This window comes from Rutilus rutilus (assembly GCF_951802725.1).
Source record: "Rutilus rutilus genome assembly, chromosome: 12".
In the NCBI taxonomy this organism is placed as follows: Eukaryota; Metazoa; Chordata; class Actinopteri; order Cypriniformes; family Leuciscidae; genus Rutilus; species Rutilus rutilus.
In genome coordinates this window covers 17,087,464-17,108,891 of record NC_140217.1, presented here as the reverse complement: position 1 = coordinate 17,108,891, position 21,428 = coordinate 17,087,464, and the positions used below count along the sequence as shown (strand labels likewise).

General features: G+C 41.0%; 1 protein-coding gene across 6 annotated transcripts in view; it reads left to right on the top strand.

The window, feature by feature from the left end:
* The window catches only part of LOC311301183 (putative ATP-dependent RNA helicase DDX5), a 332,367-nt gene that overhangs the window by 17,963 nt on the left and 292,976 nt on the right, over nucleotides 1-21,428 (top strand). For all 6 annotated transcript variants that reach the window (XM_084426118.1, XM_084426114.1, XM_084426119.1 and 3 more), the window contains exons 2-6: nucleotides 13,078-13,246; nucleotides 13,331-13,427; nucleotides 15,840-15,973; nucleotides 16,088-16,153; nucleotides 16,238-16,379. In XM_084426118.1, coding sequence (XP_084282244.1) covers nucleotides 13,078-13,246; nucleotides 13,331-13,427; nucleotides 15,840-15,973; nucleotides 16,088-16,153; nucleotides 16,238-16,379 — 608 coding nt within the window. The remainder of the gene's footprint in view (nucleotides 1-13,077; nucleotides 13,247-13,330; nucleotides 13,428-15,839; nucleotides 15,974-16,087; nucleotides 16,154-16,237; nucleotides 16,380-21,428) is intronic.

The following is a 21,428-nucleotide window of genomic DNA, read 5'->3' as shown; positions in this document are numbered from 1 at the left end:
AAAACACTTCATCAGTCTCTGCTTTTCGTCGAGTTTGAAAGACGTGAGTTTACATTGGCTTTACCCCAGAAGAAGAATGCGATTTCAAGACAAGAAAGATAAGGTAAGAAATTCTTACATATTAGTTTGTTATTGTTGCATAAATTTCACATTGCAGTTGAACTGTTGCTAGATATATGGTGAATATTATAATATTTAGACCCGTGTTTACTGTTACTGTGTTTGTGGATATCTGCTCAAACGTAGATATGTATATGGTAGGCCTAACCATAATTATATTTGAGCACGATCGCGTTTGAATGTATCATATTTTTAAACGCGATCGCGTTTGAATGCATCATATTTTGGAAAAGCAAAACGCTCCAAACGGCTTCATGTTTTACTATTATCTCATTTCATATCATCATAACGAATGGAAACATTTGAAGTAACATGATAATCAATATATTTTTCTCTAGCTTAGTTGTTACTGAAATCTTTTTGAAAATGTATATAGGCTGCTATATTGTTATTATTTTATGCAGCACTGCGCATAGCCTATACCTACAAGGCACAACAAACCTGTGTTCATTATATAATATATTGTTGGAAACATTTGTGTGAGTGTGTGTGTATTCTGTGAATTTTAAAAAGCAATTTTAACCAGAAAAATCTCAAATGTATTCCCAAAATCGTGCAGGCCTTTCTCTTGATATCAGTATGTTCACTTTTTTCTTTTTTTCTTTTTTTTCAGGGCCCAGATGCCACTGAGTCCTGCTGACTTCAACATTCACAGTACATGTCTCTGTACATGAACATGGTAAAGTGAAAATCAAACACCTTGGAAATGAAAGGTATGTACAATGTTTTTAGGAATGGCACAAAGGTCTCTTTCTTTGGATCATTGTTATCAATAAGTGTTTTTTTTTTTTTTTGTGTATCTTTGGATTATGTTGTAAATAAATCCAAACAATTTTAAAAGCCATTCTTTTTTTAATCTCCTCATTCTTTGTGCAAGGTTGGTCAGAATGATGGGCCCTGATAAGCTCCTAATAGGGCCATTAGGGTGTGTCTTTGTCTTTCTCAGGTGTAAAAAGCCTTACATACTAATGAGATGATCCGCCCCTTCGCATATTGCTTTTTCACACAAAACACGTCGTAAAAATTTTAAATCAATATATTGTCTTCTCTGAATGAGCAGTCAGGGTGATTTTCACATAGTTTTAGAGCAAATATTCTAGGCTACGTCATACAATTTTCAAAAGTCTTGTTAAGAAATAATCAGTATGGGTTTCATGACCTTATTTCAGTGAGAATTTTTTTTTGTATTTTCACAAACCACGCATAAATGTCATTATCTCAAAACTACAAACTTTTACACACATACTGTTGATATATTATTGTAGCAGAGTTTGTGCTGAATACAGTGTAATTAGACTTTAGCCATGAAAATGTCACAAGTAACAGAAATAAGCACAAATGTCAGAGCATGTCAGAACACCTCCAGGGCCCAGAAAACAGCTCAGACCCCAGAGGGTTAATGAAACATTCCTTATCCTTATATCATGCCAATCCCTGTTAATCATACTCAACGCCCCATTTCCATCTAAAACTCACTTTTCGTACCATTTCAACTTAATTTGACTTAATCAGGCGTTCATAAATAGTTCCATGAACTCTATCGTTCCCTACATGCCAGTTCCTTCTGTATCTGTTCTGTTCTATCTGCAATCCAACAATTCACTGTTTGTAATTTCCATCAGGAAAAACATTCTATCTTTCCCTAAATGCTAATCCTTTCTGCATTTATTTTCGTTTTCTTCTATCTTCTTCAGTTCAACAAACTACTGTCTGTTCACAGTTTTACACTCATGAACAAAACTACAACAACCTCTTTGTTAAACAATTATCCGTTTCCCAATTTCTTGTATGCATTTCTGGCCGTACTTTTTCCATTTTACAGAAAAACTGGTGTAGCCTATAAAATTTTGTTCAAGCTTGCTTTGAGATGACCCCATATTGGCTGAATCACCCTTCTGGATTTCACAATTTCGACACGTGTCTTACAGTATCTGTCAAACGTCTTCAACAGACCCGATTTTCTTTCGTCACCCAAAATCGGTCGGGTTTCAGCTGTGCTTCCTGTAATTACGTTTTACTCAAAATCTTCCCATAAACACTTTCTAGCGCTCGATTAATTCTGATTCACTTAATTGATTTGATGTGGCTCTTCCGTCCACTTGTACGAGATTTCCTCAGGTTACATAGATTTTGAGTAAAACTAACTAATCAGCAACTGTGATTATCTGAATCACCTGTGGCACTTCCGTCCACCAACGAGCTAAGTGTGGTAGAAACCGATCCGAATCTGTCGGATCAATTTCTTCCCCAAAAAATTGTGATTATCTGAATCACCTCTCACTCGTACCAAAAGCAAAACTCAGCCAATATGGTTCACGTTCACTCACAATTATCAAAATAATTTAACTGTCTCTTACCCGAGATGCTTTTACTGCCTCCGAGTTCTTTCCGAATCCAGTGGGTTCCTCCTGGCCCTGATAGCAGTTTTGGCTCTTCTCTCTCAATTCGGCGAGGTAAGACTAAAGCCTTTTGTGCTTTAGGGTGATCAGTCCGTCAATACGCCTTCTCAGGGCCAGAAGAAACCTCATGGTTCGCACTTCTGACACCAGCTTGTTGAGGCAAAAACAAACAACTAACAAAACAGCATCAGGCATAAGAGACTCCATGATTCAAATTGTCCTTAAAATATATTTATTCTTGCAAGAATGTTCCCAGTCCATCCACAGTCCAGCTGCAGGCGGAGTGAGACTCAGAGCAGGGGTTGGCCAGCTTCTTTATAGTGTTCTTTTCAAAGCTATCTCCTGTCACCCACCCCAAACACAAGGAACAAAAGGGACCCCCCTTGACCCCGGGAATCCTCTCACCTCTGAAGTCACACACACACACACACCCTGCAGCTGTATCAACATCACAAAACTCAAAATACAGCAAAAGAACTCATGGCATTCTTTTGTTAAATCATTGAAAATAAAATATAGAGAAAATATCAATTTTCTCATAACATACAACATAGTAATTTTTTTAAGGCATATTTATGAAAACTACTTAAATGTCCTAATTGAACTACGTCCTAATCCTGGCTTAATCTGGTCGTTTTTACATTGGGTACGTTTGCAGCGGTCCGAGTCCGAGCGCGATTGTTCCCGGCGCCCCTCGCAGCGTTGGTCTTGTTTCACACTCAACTTGATTCTATTGAACCCTGGTGCATTTGCGTTCATCGTACGTCATCACAAACGTGCACGGCGCATGATAGAAAACAGAACGTGGGTCAATATATTGTGTTTGTGTACCTTTATTAATTTATTATGTGCAGCTGAGTAAACGACACTTGGGTTAACTGTATGTGTGTCGCATGTCTGTTGCAAACAGACTCTTTAGAGGAGACAGTAGATTGCCATTGATTTGCTGCCATGATTGCACTATGTGCGATTACACTGCAGTCTCACTCTCGCTTGTATCTTAAGTAAATCATCACCACTATCAAGCTTACATGTGTTTTATTGAACTAAATGCATCGTAATCCGCTAAAACGAATGCACGGGTTACTTTACTTCCTGAACAATCTCGCACCCGAGTCCGTGTTGCGTTAACATTCACCCGAATTGCGGCACAGTTTGAGTGCAACCGAACCTCCTCCTTCAGGTAGTCTGGGGTTTGGTACCTCGCTGCGCACCCAGTCCGCATGACCGCTTTCACATTACCAATTACCAACATTACCAGGCCTTTGACTTTTACTCAAGTAGTATTGTAATTAGTGACTTGCAACAGAGTCATTTTTGCTGAAAGCAGGGCTCCAGACTAACTTTTCCACTGGTTGCACTGGTGCTACCAACTTTCTCAATAAGACAATTATCTTAAATGATTTTATTATATCTAACAACCTTGATTTTATGTTTATCACCGAAACCTGGATGAAGGTAGGAGATTTGAGCCCTTACTCTGAACTTGTTCCAACAGACTATTGTTTTTATAACTCTCCCCGTCCTGTTGGCAGGGGTGGAGGGTTAGCTGTTATTGCTAAAGAAAGTTTTGGAGCATGCTGCCAAATGCTACCCTCCATTAACCCTACAAGTTTTGAAGTTCAACTATTAATACTTGACTGGACTCAACCTATTGTCTTAGCCTTAATATATCGACCTCCGCATCTGACGAAGGATTTTCTGGAAGAATTCACTGAGCTCGTTGGGGATTTAATTATTACATACGATTGGATTTTATTGTTAGGAGATTTTAATGTACATGTATGCTGTGCTTCGGATCACTTAGCATCGGAGTTCTTGAATATCATTGATTCTTTTAATCTGGTGCAGTGGGTTAAAGAACCCACACACAACCGTGGTCACATGTTGGACTTAATACTGTCTATTGGACTCTCAATAATTGATACTGAAGTGATTGAATTACCCATCTCTGATCATTTTCCTATCATGTTTAAAATGTCTCTTCCTGCAATTCCTTACAAAACTGTCTCTGACTTAAAACAGGTTCGAGTGCATTCACCGCGATTTTGCGAGGCCTTCACTGAACGTTATAATGAAATCACTTCCTCAGTGTCCTATGCATTTTTAGTATCAGATTTAGATGTTGAGCAACATCTTGAATCCTTAAACACTGTATGGTTGGAGATATTAAATGCTGTTGCACCCTATAGGTTGCAAAAGCCGAAACGTAAATCTGAGCCTTGGATAGATCAAGATATTCGCTCCCTGAGACAATCATGTAGGAAAGCAGAAAGAAAATGGAAGAAAGACAAACTTCAAATATCCCTTACCATACTTAAAACATGTCTATGGACATATCAGAGTGCAGTTAAGAAAGCCAAGTCTCTCTATTTTTCTAATTTGATCGAGGAACATCATCAAATTCCTAGAGTTCTTTTTTTGATTATTAATTCAGTATTACATCCCTCTGTACAGACTTTCCGTAATCCTACTAAAGCATTATGTGAAAATTTTCTAAATTATTTCGAGACTAAAATTATAAATCTAAGAGTTCAAATACAAGATACCAGTGATGATAATTTGATGTCAATGAGTCCATTGGCTTCTTGGACTACTTTTAATTCTATTTCCCTAGAATCATTAAAAGAAATAGTTTTAAAACTAAAAACCTCTTCAAGTCCCCTTGACATTATGCACCCCTGCTATCTGAAGTTATTAATTGATATTGTAGGACCTGGCCTTGTAACTTTACTTAATAAATGCTTGCAGTCAGGGCTTATCCTTGATAGCTTAAAAAGGGCCACAGTGACTCCGGTGCTAAAGAAACCCACACTTGATACATCTATATTAGCACATTTTCGCCCCGTGTCTGTCCTTCCTTTTATTTCTAAGGTGATGGAAACAATTATCTCTCTGCAACTTCAGTCTTTCTTAACCACTAATCGCATTTATGAGATCTTCCAATCAGGCTTCAAATCACTACATAGTACGGAAACGGCCCTTGTAAGAGTCCTAAATGACATCTTAATGATTACTGATTCGGGAGCTTCTGTCATTTTAATCATGCTGGACTTGTCTTCAGCTTTTGATACTGTCGATCACGGAATTCTCATCTCCCGACTGGAGTCTTATGTGGGACTGGGCGGGGTTGTGATAAACTGGTTTAAATCTTTCCTAACAAATAGAACTTTCTCTGTTAAAATTGGAAATTTTACTTCATCATTACGCAAGCTATCCTGTGGCGTACCACAGGGATCTGTTCTTGCACCTACTCTCTTCTCCTTATACTTACTTCCCTTGGGATCCATTTTCAGGAAATATAATGTAGCCTTCCATTGTTACGCTGATGACATGCAAATTTATCTGCCTTTGACCAGCAGTAATGAGAATGCCGTTAGTAATTTATCAGCGAGTTTGATTGATGTAAAGGCATGGCTCTTAAAAAACTTTTTGGCCCCTCCGGAAATAGAAGACAATATTTACCTAACCTTGATCTTTTAAACTTTACTATTTCATCAAAAGTTCGCAATTTAGGTGTGGTAATTGATAACGACTTACAATTTGATAGGCAAATTGCCTCGGTAGTGGGCTCTAGTTTTTTTCATCGTCGCTCTTTTTCCAAAATTAAATCTTAATGCTTCTCTAGAAGTTGCTATTCACGCCTTTATAACATCCAGGCTACATTATTGCAACTCTCTGTATTATGGGATTTCTAAGAGTCAAATCTCTCGATTACAAGTTGTTCAGAATGCAGCAGCGCGTTTTGAAGGGAGGTAAAAAATTTGATCATGTGACACCGCTTCTGAGATCCCTTCACTGGTTACCTGTTCAATATAGAATCAAATACAACATTTTACTACTAGTCTATAAATCCTTAAATAATCTTGCACCAGCTTATTTATCGGATTTACTTCACCCATATACTTCAAATCGAGAATTGAGATCAGGAAGCAAATTCCTCCTTCGTATTCCTAGAACCCGCTTGAAAAAGAGGGGAAATAGAGCTTTTGAAGTGGTGGGCCCCACTCTATGGAATAATCTTCCTATCCAACTCAAAATGGCTTCCACTCTATCTGTAATGATGCAGCGGACGAGGAGGGATCCATTTGCAGCTTTTATTAGAGTAGTCAGACAGGCAGGGTAAAACAACAGCAGACAGAACAACGGAGAGAACACAGAGCAGATCGGGGTCACAGGCAGAAGTCAGGGCAGGCAGCAAAAGGCAAAGTCCAATTAACAATCCGGGTCGAGACAGGCAGCAGAACAATCAGAGGTCGATATAACAGTCCAAGTCGAGGTAGGCAGCAGAAGAATCAGAAGTCGGTATAAACAATCCAAGGTCAGTAACAGTTCAGCAAACACAGGGAAAACGCTCAGAAATTGTACGCCGGGGCAATGCAATACTTCGCAGTGAACTGAAGAGTGACAGAGGTTTATATGGGTGTATGTGAATGAGCTGCAGGTGTACGAGATGATGAGTGCTGATGAGTCCGGGCTAGGGCTGCACGTTTTCAAGTTTTTCATTAACCGTTAACCGAGGCCCTTAGCGGTTAATACTCGGTTAACCATAGTGTGCGCGCCGCAACCCCGAGATAGGCGTAATTTGCGGGTGAGACATATCCCCACGACCCCACCACTATTTTCTAAGGTCGATATTGTATTGTCCCCACCACTTTTGAAACATCTCGCGGCAGGAATACCAATACAAATAAACAAAACATCTCCAGTTAACTAGCAGAGCATTCATTTCGTTCGTTCGTTTTTTTTTTTTTTTTTTTGCGATCTAGCGCTGAAATGTTTTGTTTTTTAAATCAAGTGATCAAAGTGCTCGTTGCCGCTGCGATCGAGAAGGGTCTTGTAAAACGTGCGGAGGTATTATTAATTCGTGGCCACGAAACAATTCACCTGAATATTCACCCGTTCACACACACACACCAAAAAAAGGAATAAAAAGCTGTACGAGAATAGTCGGCCTTCACTGAAGAGCTATCTTCACAGGTAAGAAAAACAGTTTAATAATTATTATTAATTCGTGGCCACGAAATAATTCACCTGAATATTCACCAATTCACAAAAAATAGGTCTTTAGCATTCACTAATTAATAGTATCAAACTGTTTTTGGCCACGTTGTAATTCGTTAAATCAAAATGAGGGAGGGAATTTGTTCAACGTGTCCACGATTTATTAAAACGAGGGAACAAATAAGTCGTCGTAACAACTAATTATTTAGATCAGTGGACAGGGAACATAAGAACAAACAGTGAGAGAGCCCCGGCCGCGCGCGCGCACTCTCACCGCCTTCAAACAACACGAGCGCTGTATTGCTCTCTCTCCCTCGCGCATATCAACACAATAGTAAAAGGTCGGAAGACCGATTGTGTTTTATAGATTAGTAGTTTGTTCAGATAAAGTGTTTGATTAGCAAGTACATGTTTAGGAAATGCATAATACAAATTGTATGGGTTAATGTAACGGTAAACGGACTCTGCGGGTAAAACTGTTGTGATGAAATTGCGCATGCTCGAGGTAAAACTGCTGGGGTAAAGCTGTGGCTCTGCGGCTCTGCAGACAGATATTATTGTGCTGCCATCAGTGGCGCAGATACTGATATGTTTGTTTCTGGCTCGCGCACGCTCGCGCACAGCCTTCACTCTCGCACAGCCTTCACTCTCGGACGCGCGCTTTCTTTGCCCGCTTCATATTAGAAAACTGGTCTAGCGGTCTCTGGTGGTGCAAAAATGTATTACAACTAAATTCAGTGCACGCCATTCAGTGACGCGTGCAAAATGTTTCACTCGGTTACGCAATTTTTAACGGTTAATCGGTTAACCATGGACACCCCTAGTCCGGGCAGTGAGTTATGGGAAATGTAGTTTGTGAGGAAGTGATCCTAGTCTATTGTGGAGCGCCCTCTGGTGGCTCTCGAGGGCACTCCAGCTCGTGATCATTACATAGCCCCCCCCCCCCAAAGAGCGGCTTCCAGACGCTCCAAAACTGTCCAGGTGGGAGGTGGCGCGGAGGCGGATCCGGGGGCGGGATGGAGGGCCAGGTCCGTGATGCAGAAGAGGACTTGGAGACTGCGGCAGGACGGAAGGCCAGGGCGGAGCGGTCTGTGCAGGCGACCAGGGCGGAGTGGGCTGTGCAGGCGACCAGGGCGGAGCGGGCTGTGCAGGCGACCAGGGAGGAGACGACCCTTCAGGCGGCCAGGGCGGAGACGCCCCTTCAGGCGGCCATGGCACAGGAACAGACACCGGATCAGGAAGAGGAGCAGACACCGGATCAGGAAGAGGAGCAGACACCGGATCAGGAAGAGGAGCAGACACCGGATCAGGAAGAGGAGCAGACACCGGATCAGGAGCAGGAACAGACACTGGCTCAGCGGCGGCCATCTTGTCCGAAGACACTGGCTCGGCGGAGACCATCTTGTCCTGAGACACTGGCTCGGCGGCGACCATCTTGTCCGGAGACACTGGCTCGGCGGCGACCATCTTGTCCGGACACTCTGGGCTGGACGGCGACCATCTTGTCCGGACACTCTGGCTCAGCGGGCATGATGTTCACAGACTCCTGCTTGGCGGGCATGACGCTTTCAGTCTCAGGCACGGCTGGACTGGCGTGAAGTGCAGGCTCTAGTTGGGCAGACGTGACGCAAACCGTCTCTGGGTCGGCAGACATGACTTGAACAGTCTCTGGATCGGCAGACGTGACGTGAACAGTCTCTGGGACAGCAGACGTGACTTGAACAGTTTCTGGATCGGCAGATGTGACGTGAACAGTCTCTGGCTGGGCAGACGTGACATGAACAGTCTCTGGCTGGGCAGACGTGATGTGAACAGTCTCTGGGTCTGTAACAGGGCAGGACAAGGATTCATAAACGGTTATCACTGACACCTCCGAAGGTTCTGCAGCAGACGCCGCCGCCTCTGGTGGTTCTACAGTGGTAGCATCAAGAATCAGGTCAGGTTCACTAACAGGACAGGTACAGTGCTCCTCTACGGTTCCTTTGACTGTGAAATGACAGGCTGAGAGGACATTGCTGGGCGCTACCACCATACACAAGGCTGAAGCGAGTACCGCCGCTTCGAGAGGTTCTGCAGCATCTGCCGCCACCTCTGGAGAAACTGCAGCGGGTGCCATCGCCTGGGGCAGTTCCAAAGTGGTGTATGCAGCCCAAACGCAACATAAAGCGATCCCCATCGTGGGAAGCGCTTCTGATAGGATAATTAGTGCAGGAACAGGAGGATTAAAGTGAGCAGGTTTGGGGATACCAGCTGCGCGTGCAGACACCAGCGGTGCATCCCTCACACTGGAATCCAGACTGGGAAATCAGAGCACTGACCTTGAATATCTGGGTGTGGCTGAGAGGACACCGGCTGGTCAGCGGTGACATGACGAGACTTGTGAAGACTAACCGTGACTTGGTTTAACTCGTGATGATCCACTGGGTCTTGGCTTGACTCGTGACGATCAACAGGGACGTGACGATCAACAGGGACGTGACGGGGCTCTGGACGATCTGCTGAGACGTGACGGGGCTCTGGACGATCTGCTGAGACGTGACGGGGCTCTGGACGATCTGCTGAGACGTGACGGAGCTCTGGACGATCTGCTGAGACGTGACGGAGCTCTGGACGATCTGCTGAGACGTGACAGGGCTCTGGACGATCTGCTGAGAAGTGACAGGGCTCTGGAAGATCTGTTGAGACGTGACGGGGCTCTGGAAGATCTGCTGAGAAGTGACAGGGCTCTGGAAGATCTGCTGAGAAGTGACAGGGCTCTGGAAGATCTGTTGAGACGTGACAAGACTCTGGTGCGGCTGCCATTATAGGCACGGAAGTAATGGTGCATTCCTCCGTGCCCCCCCACGGTGAACGCTGAACCAACAGTCAACAAGGCATAGTCCATAAACTGACTGAGAGATGAACGGGGACCCTCACGGATTAAACGTGATCGGAGCGGCTGATTAATGCCCTCACAAAAGAAATCTATGAGCACACAGTCCGGCATATCAGAACAGTAGGCGAGATCTAAATACTCTTGGATATAATCCTCGAGCGATCGAGAGCCCTGCTCAAGGGTTAATAACATTAGTGCATTGTCCAAACCTGGCCGATATTCACAGGGAAAGCCGCTGGATCCTTGTAGTGGCGAAGTATTCTGTAATGATGCAGCGGACGAGGAGGGATCCATTTGCAGCTTTTATTAGAGTGGTCAGACAGGCAGGGTAAAACAACAGCAGACAGAACAACGGAGAGAACACAGAGCAGATCGGGGTCACAGGCAGAAATCAGGGCAGGCAGCAAAAGGCAAAGTCCAATTAACAATCCGGGTCGAGACAGGCAGCAGAACAATCAGAGGTCGATATAACAGTCCAAGTCGATTTGGCAGCAGAAGAATCAGAAGTCGGTATAAACAATCCAAGGTCAGCAACAGTTCAGCAAACACAGGGAAAACGCTCAGAAATTGTACGCCTGGGGCAAGGCAATACTTCACAGTGAACTGAAGAGTGACAGAGGTTTATATGGGTGTATGTGAATGAGCTGCAGGTGTATGAGATGATGAGTGCTGATGAGTCCGGGCAGTGAGTTATGGGAAATGTAGTTTGTGAGGAAGTGATCCTAGTCTATTCTGGAGCGCCCTCTGGTGACTCTCGAGGGCACTCCAGCTCGTGATCGTTACACTATCTGAGTTTAAAACAGCGCTTAAAACCCATTTGTTTGGATTAGCTTTTAATGTGTAATCTACCTGAACTTATCTTTTAATGCACCCTATTTTGATTGACGATAGTGATGTTGTTGGTTTAATGTGTATTGTGTTGTGATTATTGTACAGCACTTTGGTCGGCCAAAAGCCGGTAGTAAATGTGCTCTAGAAATAAACAAACTTGAACTTGAACTTTCTCAGTTGGTCGTACCAGCATATGATTTGGTCGCACCTTTTTTTTTTTTGCTACATGCCATGGGATTAATCAATGCATGCTGATGAATAGTGGTCTTAATCTGCATACCCTAGTTTTGCACTGATGTAAAAAGACTGACAGTGACACAAGACCTCATGTTAGCAAAATGTTTTAATCTTTTAACTCTCAAAAAAACTATTAAAAAAACATGTATGTTCTTTAATGTTTGATTATAATTTTACTGTCTTCACATAGGGATGGGAATTGATACGATTTTATCAATATCAGTGCCACTTACGATTCTGCTTATCGATCAGATTCTTTAACGATTCTCGTATCGATTCTTGATAGCACTGTGTGGAAAAATGTAGTCATATGCTTTTCAAAAAAACTAGTGGTTTTTTTTAAAGCTTGAGTAAGCAAACTGTACTTTTTATGTAATTTATGTAATAAATAGAACCTTATTGTAAAGTGTTACTGATTAGTTATACACCGATTCAGACGTCTCCTGAGTTCACTGTTGGAAAGATCAGTTGTTTTAACCATTCATTAAAATGAATCGGTTCAAAGGAGTCATTAGTTCGCGAATTGGACGTGTCATGCGCATTGTGTGATTATCCCAGTTAGGACGTGGACATCAAAGATTTCTGTCAACACAGAAAACATTTCATCACTGGATAGTTTTTTTTCGTTTAATTAAAGTGTTGTTTTATGTCAGCTGAATGTCCGGAATGCTTTTCAGAGAAGATAAGGAACTTATTTAGCACAATTCACACCCAGCGGTAATTCAGGCAAAAAAAAAATCTCAGAATGCTCCACATGAAACTTTGGTCTTCCGACCTTTTACCACTGTGTCGATTTATTTTGATTAATATGTGCGAGGGAGAGAGAGCAAGACAGCGCTTAGTTTGGAGACGGTGAAGTCTTGTTTACTCTCTCTCTCTCTCTCTCTCTCTCTCTCTCTCTGCTCGTTCTTTCAGTTAAACATGCGCCCTGTCACAAGCGCAGCAGTTCATCTACATTACTCACCTATCAAATAAGACTTTGGCGGGACAAAAATTCACTTTGGCGGGCGCTAAAACAAGTTCAATGCAGGAAAATTCATGCGAGAATTTAACTGAGTAGTAGGCTACATGACCATGCACTCACACAAATGCGACCACGTAAAATTTTAACTCGCACATTCTCAAAAAATGGTCGCAGTCTGGAACCATGCTGAAAGGTATCTCTGCTTTTACTTAATTGTGGTTTTCAGGTACTCTTTACACCTCTGGATTTGTCCTTTACTCACTCTCATGTTGTTCAAACCCCTTATAAACTTTCGTTCATTTTTTAAACACAAAGATATCTTTTTTTAATCAAACTAGAAAGACAATGGAAGACTTCCATTGGAAGTCCACATAGCCAAAACTTGAAACTTCAAAATGTTTATAAAGACAATTGATGAGTCCATATGAATCGAGCAGGTTAATCCGAGGCTTCTGAAGAGACATGATTGCTTTATATATTGAGCAGTTTTATACAAATAGCTAAAAAATGGTAAACAATCAAGCTCAATCATACTTGCTTAATCTCTTTGGTTTCATTAAAGATATCTTCATATTTTACAGTCCTTGAATGAAGCTGGTGAACTGTGCATTGAATGAAGCTGCTGTGTGTGAACTGTTCTTTCATAGGTATGGCAGCTGTGCCCCCCGATTTAGCGGTGGCTGCAGTGTTCCTCCTTCAGGGAAGTTTGGGAACCCCGGTGAGAGACTGCGGAAAAGACACTGGAACCTTGATGAGCTCCCCAAGTTTGAGAAAAACTTCTACAAAGAGCACTCTGATGTCACGCATAGATCAATGGTCATTTGTGGATATATTTACATAATTCTTAAATGTGTAGGGTTTTTTCTTTGTAAATCACTTTTGTTTGTTTTTGAATTACAGCAAGAAGTGGAACACTACCGCAGAGACAAAGAGGTGACAGTGAAAGGCAGAGATTGTCCTAAACCCATCATTAAGTTTAATGAGGCAAATTTCCCCAGTATGTGAAAATTTTTAAAATCAAATGTAGGGCTGGGCTTTTATGGACCAAAAATCATATCTCAATATTTTCTACTAATGGCTCGTTTCCACTGAGCGGTACAGTACGGTATGGTTTGGGTCGGTAAACCATGAATCGGCTAGCGTTTCCACTGCCAACAGTGCCCTTACTTGATAGGCGTGGTGTAGCCTATGCTGGAAAGAAGCGATCGACGTCATTTTCGTGCAAAGAAGAAAGTGACATAAACAACATTGGATGACATACAGCAGATCTTGTTCTTGCTTCTCGGTGTGTTTGTCACAAGAAACCAAGCGCCGACATTAGGCGTTTCTCAATAGCAAGTACGCAAAGTTCGGACTTGCCAAGTCTGACTCAGGAGAATGACTCCCGAGGACGCGAGTCGGGTTATCTCTGTATGTATAATTTAGGCAACAATAAAACGAAATATGTTATAAAACACCACTCTGCCTCTTTTTGTTTTCATTTAAAGAAATCTTAAACATTAGAGCCACACAAATGTGGTTCAGGCAACGCGTATTGATTGTATTCACTGCATGTAACGTTAGCCTATTTGTAACAAAACGAAATATAAAACACAACCCTACCTCTTTTCGTTTAAATATAATATAAAAATATTAAACATTTTAATATGGTCCAGGCAATATGTGCATTTGTACTAAACAACAGATGTTGCAGTCAACAACATTACAGTGATCACCTTCACTGTAATAAAATTAAAAATGACAAAACTCAACCCAGTCTTTTTTTGTTAAATTTCAGTTTTATCAATATTAGCCATTATAAAATTATAAGTAAAAGGTACAAGAAGCTATACAATAAGAAATAAAGCAAACAATTCAGTCAAACATACAAAGTCAGCGCTCTATTCTAACCTTACAATGGTAAAGTTAAATAGCTTAAATATATAAAGTTATGTAACTTCACTTAGCCCTCAGCCAAAACGATTGGCCAGGGAACAAATTATAGATTCACGAGACCAAATATCGCCCGTTAGATATACACAAGACTAATTATATCTCATGTTTAACCACTACAGAGACGTCAGAGTCAGCAGCAAACGTCAGAACGACTAGCCGAGGAAAGGCTGTTCCAGGCGGGGAACATGAGCGCCGAGCGCCCGGTGATCGCCTGGATCTCACAGCCTGGATCAAATTTTCATAAATCTTTATTAATAAACCACAGATTTGAGCTTTAAACAACTACATTCTCACCTGAAAAACTCTTAAAACTACATTTCGTGACACAAAAACAGTAGTATTATATCTCAACTGCATATTAAAAAATGGAGCTTCTTATGTTGTCATTCCCCTTGTAGCACGCGCAAGTGACGATACTCTGTCAACCAATCAACGTTCTGCAGTGAGTCTAGCTCCACCCTTTAGTACCGTACCACTGTGCTAGGTACCCCAACGGAAGGGTACCTAAAAAGTGGTACGGTACGGTTCGGCATTTTGGTACCATTCACAACTTTTGACAGTGGAAACGGAAATAATTGCGTACCGTACCGTACCGCTCAGTGGAAACGAGCCATAAGTGGGTTAAAGGTTACATTTTCTTCTAAGGAACACAATGGGTAAATAAATCTTGCGAAGCACTTTGTTTCAGGGCAGAATTTTTTTTGCCGAATTTTATATATATATAAAAAAAGTTATTCCACATACTGCCCAATGTTGTCCTTCAAACAATGCGCAAATTGAAGGCTATGAAAACAAATGCTGCGACTGTATCCATGTAAAGGCTGGCGTACACGGTGCGAGTTTGGATACTCGGGAGATCGTGAGATAACCTGATAATCGCGTCAAAGCAGCTGGTACATGGCACGACTGTCCTGCACAAATTTTATCCTGAGCCGGCGGCAATCACGTGAGCTTTCTCGCTAAACAGTACTGGAACAATGGTTTGTTGAAAAGCAGAGAACAGTAGCCATTCCTTTCAACAACAAAAAAAAAACTTAAGAGAGAGAGAAGAGAGTGTGTGTGTGTGTGTGTGACAGTGTATGCGCACACTATATGGTTACTGTATGGTCGCGAGCCGCGACCATGCAAGCATCACCGAATTCCACACGATCATTTGTGAGCTCGTAAAACAGCAAAAATCGCACCGTGTACGCCCGCCTCAGGCTAGACTGTACATTATGTGCAAAAAGTTTTGAAATAAACATTACATAAAAAAAATAACTACACAAAAAAACAAACAGTTGCTTTGTAAAGCACAAATTAAATGATGTAACCGGTGTTGTTTCTGAACACAAGTAACACCGTCAACACCGACTATCGTAGCAAGCCTACTGTTTATAAATATAAAAGTTGATAAATTGCCCAGCCCTAATAAAAAATCAGTTGAAAAAATTTGGTGTGTGTGTATATAACACAATATATTGTTGCATTCCAGATTATGTGATGGATGTGATCTCTAAACAATCCTGGTCTGAGCCCACACCTATCCAGGCCCAGGGATGGCCTTTGGCCCTCAGTGGAAAAGATATGGTTGGCATTGCTCAGACAGGTTCTGGGAAAACCCTGGCTGTAAGTGTTAATTGATTATTACATTATGATTAATGTATTATTCAGAATATCTTGAATTACAATATTTGATTTGTGATGCTGCTGCCCAGTATTCTCATATATTTGTGCTCACAGTACCTCCTGCCAGCCATTGTACACATTAACCACCAGCCTTACCTGGAACATGGTGATGGACCTATTGTAAGTCCCCTAACCTTATTTTTGAATTGCTTTATTTAATTCCAATTTTATCAGATGTGTGACTGTCTGTTCTTATAATCTCAGTGCTTAGTGCTTGCCCCCACTCGTGAACTGGCACAGCAGGTGCAGCAGGTTGCTGCAGAATATGGAAGAGCTTCCCGCCTGAAGTCCACTTGCATCTATGGTGGAGCACCCAAAGGACCTCAGATCCGAGATTTGGAAAGGGGTACTGTGTTTTATCAAACATATCTTTAGTTTTTATCAAATTTAAGATAATAAGTAGTCCTAAGTATCTTAAATGTAGAGCTGCAACTAACGATTAGTTTGATAATAGATTAGTTGGCCGATTATTTCTTTGATTAATCGGATTAAAAAGCCCAATTTTCCTTTCTTTTTTATTGAAGAAAAAAAAAAACACTATTCCACGTCCTGGCCAAAGCTGTCCTTCAAACAAATTTGCCAACTGATTGCTATGAAAACAGTGAATATATCTATATCTATGCTATGTACCAGTGTTACTCATTGCACGGCTCGCAAGCCTCCTGCGGCTCACCAAGCCATGCCGTTAAATAATACGGTGATATGATCATGCAGTCAATACAGATATTTTATAAAAACATTAAAAACAAGTAGGGCTATAACATAACCCATTAAAAAACTCAAAGTATCTGCTGTATTACAAATAATTTCGATCGGATAGAAAGGGGTGGTTTATTCCTTTTCTAATCCGATCGAGAGAATTTGTAAACTCTTGATCGGATTGAAAACTGAAACTAAAAGGACGATGTATGACGCGTGGAACGAGCTGGTCTTCCTGTTACTTGTCATATAAATGAGTGTCCCGTCATTCTAAAATTCTCCTTTCACTCAGCGTCTGTGAAGTGAAGCAGGGCAACTCACCAGTCCTTGTTTCGGATTCTCATCCACAGACGACTGGTTTTGGGTATTTTTACTACGTGATAAATATAAGCAGCACGGCACAACGGTTCATATGCTCATTGTCTCCAAATTATGACCAGAAATGGATACATATTAAGTCTACTGTTTAAAACAAATAATGAACCAATGTAGGAGAATGGTTATTAAGGGCAAACAGCGGGACATTTTGTATATTTGTGCAGTGTGTGTGTAACCCGTTACACGTGATAAATTTGTGTCAACTTTACTAACGGACCAGTGGGCTCAAAAGATTTGGTTCGTCCCGGGAGAGAGATGATACAGCAGCAGTGAATACTCAAACAAAAGGATGAGGTAAGAACAAGTTTGAATTTACTGAATATGTTCTTTTCTTTTTACCTGGTTGTTAGATTGTAATGATTGATCAATTAGTTGAACATGGACCCATATAACCTCACACAGGCGTAAGGAAAACAATAGGAAATGAAAAAAAGAAAATAAAATTTCGTTCACTCTGAATGTAAATACTCAGAAAGTCCAAAAGTCTGATGTTTCTCAATGAACAGATCAGTTCGTAAACTCAGTCCAAAAGTTCGTGAGGCACCCTGGATAGAACAGAATAAATTGATGTGTGGTTCTAATCCTACCGCGCAAAGACGAGCAAGTTCAGTTTCGGCTTCGGTTTCTCTTTCACAGGGAAATCAAAGGATTCGCTAAATGGGCGGCTCGCCAGTCCAACCCCACCGTTACGCACACAGGAAGAGCTGAGACAATCCACAATTCAGGAATGATTCACACTTCGCTCGATTCACATGCAGAATGGATCACACTCATCAGCTGGACATCACAGCACTCACATGGAAATAAAAGCTGAAGAACAAAAAAAAAACTGGCCTTGAAGACACAAGGCCAAAAAAAAAACAATTAGCATTTGACACTATATACAAATCAGTTCAGATTATACACAACTTCTCATAAAACACAGCAAATAATGTCAATTTATAGGACTCTGTACAAATTGTCTTTATGCAATAAATTGTCTGTGCAATAAATAATTTTTTTGCATACTTGCTTGTAAGCATCTTATTTAACACACACACACATTGCATTTCATGGCATTAATTTCACATAAATGGCCAATTACATCTTTCATTTTACACTTAGGGCTGTATTTGCCATTAATACTGCAACAAATAAACAATAATTTGATGTAACACACTTATTATGATCCTTAGTGAACCTTATTGAACAAAAGTGAAATTATTGAAACTATATTAACTCACCAAGGAACTCGTTTACATGTACATTGGAAGAACCAGGGAAGTTCCAGATGATACACATTCTCAAAATGTCATTCTCGAGCATAAACTGCTTCTCTCTGAATCCTTCGTTAGGGATATATATACACACACGACACACACTATATTAGCTTTAAACTAGCGCTAATATTGCGTCATTGACATGCGGTCAACACATAACGTGAACAATCATATCACTTCAACTCATTTTACTGCTACTTATTTCTACATTGTCATCATATAAAGGATTTAGAGGCATTTAAACAACTCTTAGATCAGTTCTCGACTCAAATCGGAGCTTCAAATCTCCCGGAGCAAAACAAGCATCTGCTCGCGTCAGAGGTTCACGGAGAAAAGAAAGTTCTAGAATGCGCTGCTAGTTAGAGTTTTGACCTCGACAACCCAACTGCATTTACCGCAAACAGTCTAAACTAAAAGATTGTTTTGGTAATTGTTCTACACATTGTCATATAGATAACCTGAAAATACAGTAGTTTATTAAGGTTAAATCTTGATAACAACTCTTACTAAAAACATGGGGTAAGCACACTTACATTCTCATTTTAAGAGGTGTTAAATATGGTTTGATTTGTTTTACATTAATGTATTATGCTAACTAACATGATCCACGAGCAATACATTTGTTACTGTATTTATTAATCTTTGTTAATCTTAGTTGAACAAACAATGAACAGCTGTATTTTTATTTTCACACTGTATGTCTATGTTCCTTCACACAGTGCATTAGGCTAACTAATGTTAACAAATACAACTTTTGATTTAAATAATGTAGGCTACTAGTAAATGGTGAAATTAACATTAATAAAGATGAATAAATGCTGTAGAAGTGCAGTTTATTAATAGTTAATGTTAACTAATGTAGTTAACTAGAGTTTAATAAATGGAACCTTATTGTAAAGTGTTACCGATTTGTTATACACTGATTCAGTGTTGGATAGATCAGTTGTTTTAACCATTCATTAAATGGAATCGGTTCAAAGGAGTCATTAGTTCGCGAATCGGACGCGTCATTAGCGGACTTGTTGTAGCGGACTTACGCGTTTTGTGATTATCCCGGCAGTTAGGACATGACATCGCACAAGATTTGTCAACACAGAAAACATTTCATCATTGGATAGGTTATGTAAAAGTTTTTTTTAGCACAATTCACACCCAGCGGTAATTCAGGAAAAAAATATCCGAATGCTCCACGTGAAACTTCCGATCTTTTACCATCGTGTCAATTCTCAATTGATTTTGATTAATATGCGCGAGGGAGCGAGAGAGAGCAAGACAGTTTGAAGACACGCACGCGCGACCGGGCCCCTCTCTCTGCTCGTTCTTTCAGTAATATGCGCCCTATCGCAAGCGCAGCAGTCATCTACATCACTCACCGATCAAATAAGGCTTTGGCGAGACAAAAATTCGCTTGTGAGAGAGACGCGTGAGTGACAGAGAGACGGAGGGAGAGCAGGGAAAGGAAATACAGCTGAATGAACATGCGTGTTTTAAAAAGCGTAACAATTTTTTTAGAACGAAACGCAATATGTGGCGGCCGGTGGTGATTCTGTGGCGCACCGCCACAAATTAGTCTATGTGTGGGAAACACTGTGTGTAACTTAGGGCTGTAATCTCCCGCGTTCATTTCATTAATTTTGCCGCGTTCATTTCATCAGTTTTTCCGCGTTCATTTCATCAGGTGGAAAGCACTAATTGCTAATGGGGGTGTTTTCAGAGCACCCCTGTTTCACAGGTAACAGTCTGTCTTCAGAACACCCCCCTTGTTTTCACGTCTTTTGGATTAGCCCAACCCACTGGAGAAGAGAGACAGATTGAAGAAAGTAGGCTACAGAAGGTTTGCTGCATATTATTATTTTATTAAAGTGGACGTGCCGTTTGTGTTTAAGAGTAAAAGCTTTAAGTTAATAGTATATTCGTGTCTCAGCCGCGAAGTTGAGCTCCTATGTTCAGCCTCGCTCTGTGCGAGCTGTACAGAGCGGCTGAAATGATAGTGTCTGTCAGTTATTATAATACATATGACAAAAACAATGGTCTAAATTATGTTGCATATTCCTCAAAAGTTCTTGTGATATCACTAGTTGACAACATAGTACTATTTTCGGAAATCATAGGCTATGATATTGCGCAGGTGCACGTGATGCAACGCTGTCAGAGCCGACAGACTCGTGTCAGACTCATTTCAGTGCAAAATAATAAGGTCTAAAACTATTTAATATACTGCAAATAGCCTACTAGTTTTTTGTTTATTTATAATTCATTTAGGCGGACAACAAGACTACCAATTACTGCGCACAGTGCGTAGCTAATTAACTTAACGTTTTTTTTCCTAACGTCATTTTTATTCGATTTTTAGTCGAAAATTTCTGGACTTCAGTCGACCAAGATTTTCTTTGGTTGATTACAGCCCTAGTGTAACTTAAAAATAAACAGATTAGTGCTCTGTTTTAGGACAAGAAATGAAAACCAATGCAATGCAATATGATGTATGTCCAAAAGATGAGATAATTTTGGCTTTTAAACAGTGTGGGCCCTATTTTAACGATCTGAAACGCAAGTGTCAAAGCGCAAAGCGCAAGTAACTTTGTGGGCGGGTCTTAGCGCTGTTGCTATTTTCCCGGCGGGATAAATGACTCTTGCGCCTGGCGCAAATCTAAAAGGGGTTGGTCTGAAATAGCTTCATTTTTCTTAGGTGTGGTTTGGGCGTAACGTGAAATAAACCAATCAGAGCGACATCTCACATTCCCTTTAAGAGCAGGCGCGCTTGTTCTAAAGCGGATTCCTATTATAACGGCGGATTTGCCAGGCGCACGACAGGAGCGGTTCAAGGCCGAGGAGACCGACGTTCTCGTCAGGGACGTTTGGGATGAAGAAACACACCCAAATTAACTTCGGTTAAACAGGCGTATGATAATTTGGGTAAATGTGTAAGCTAGATGTATGCTTTTATAATAAAATGTCTATCTATCTATCTATCTATCTATCTATCTATCTATCTATCTATCGTAATAATGTATGATTTGCAAAAATAACTGCTGCGTCTGTGTGTAGATGAGAGAATC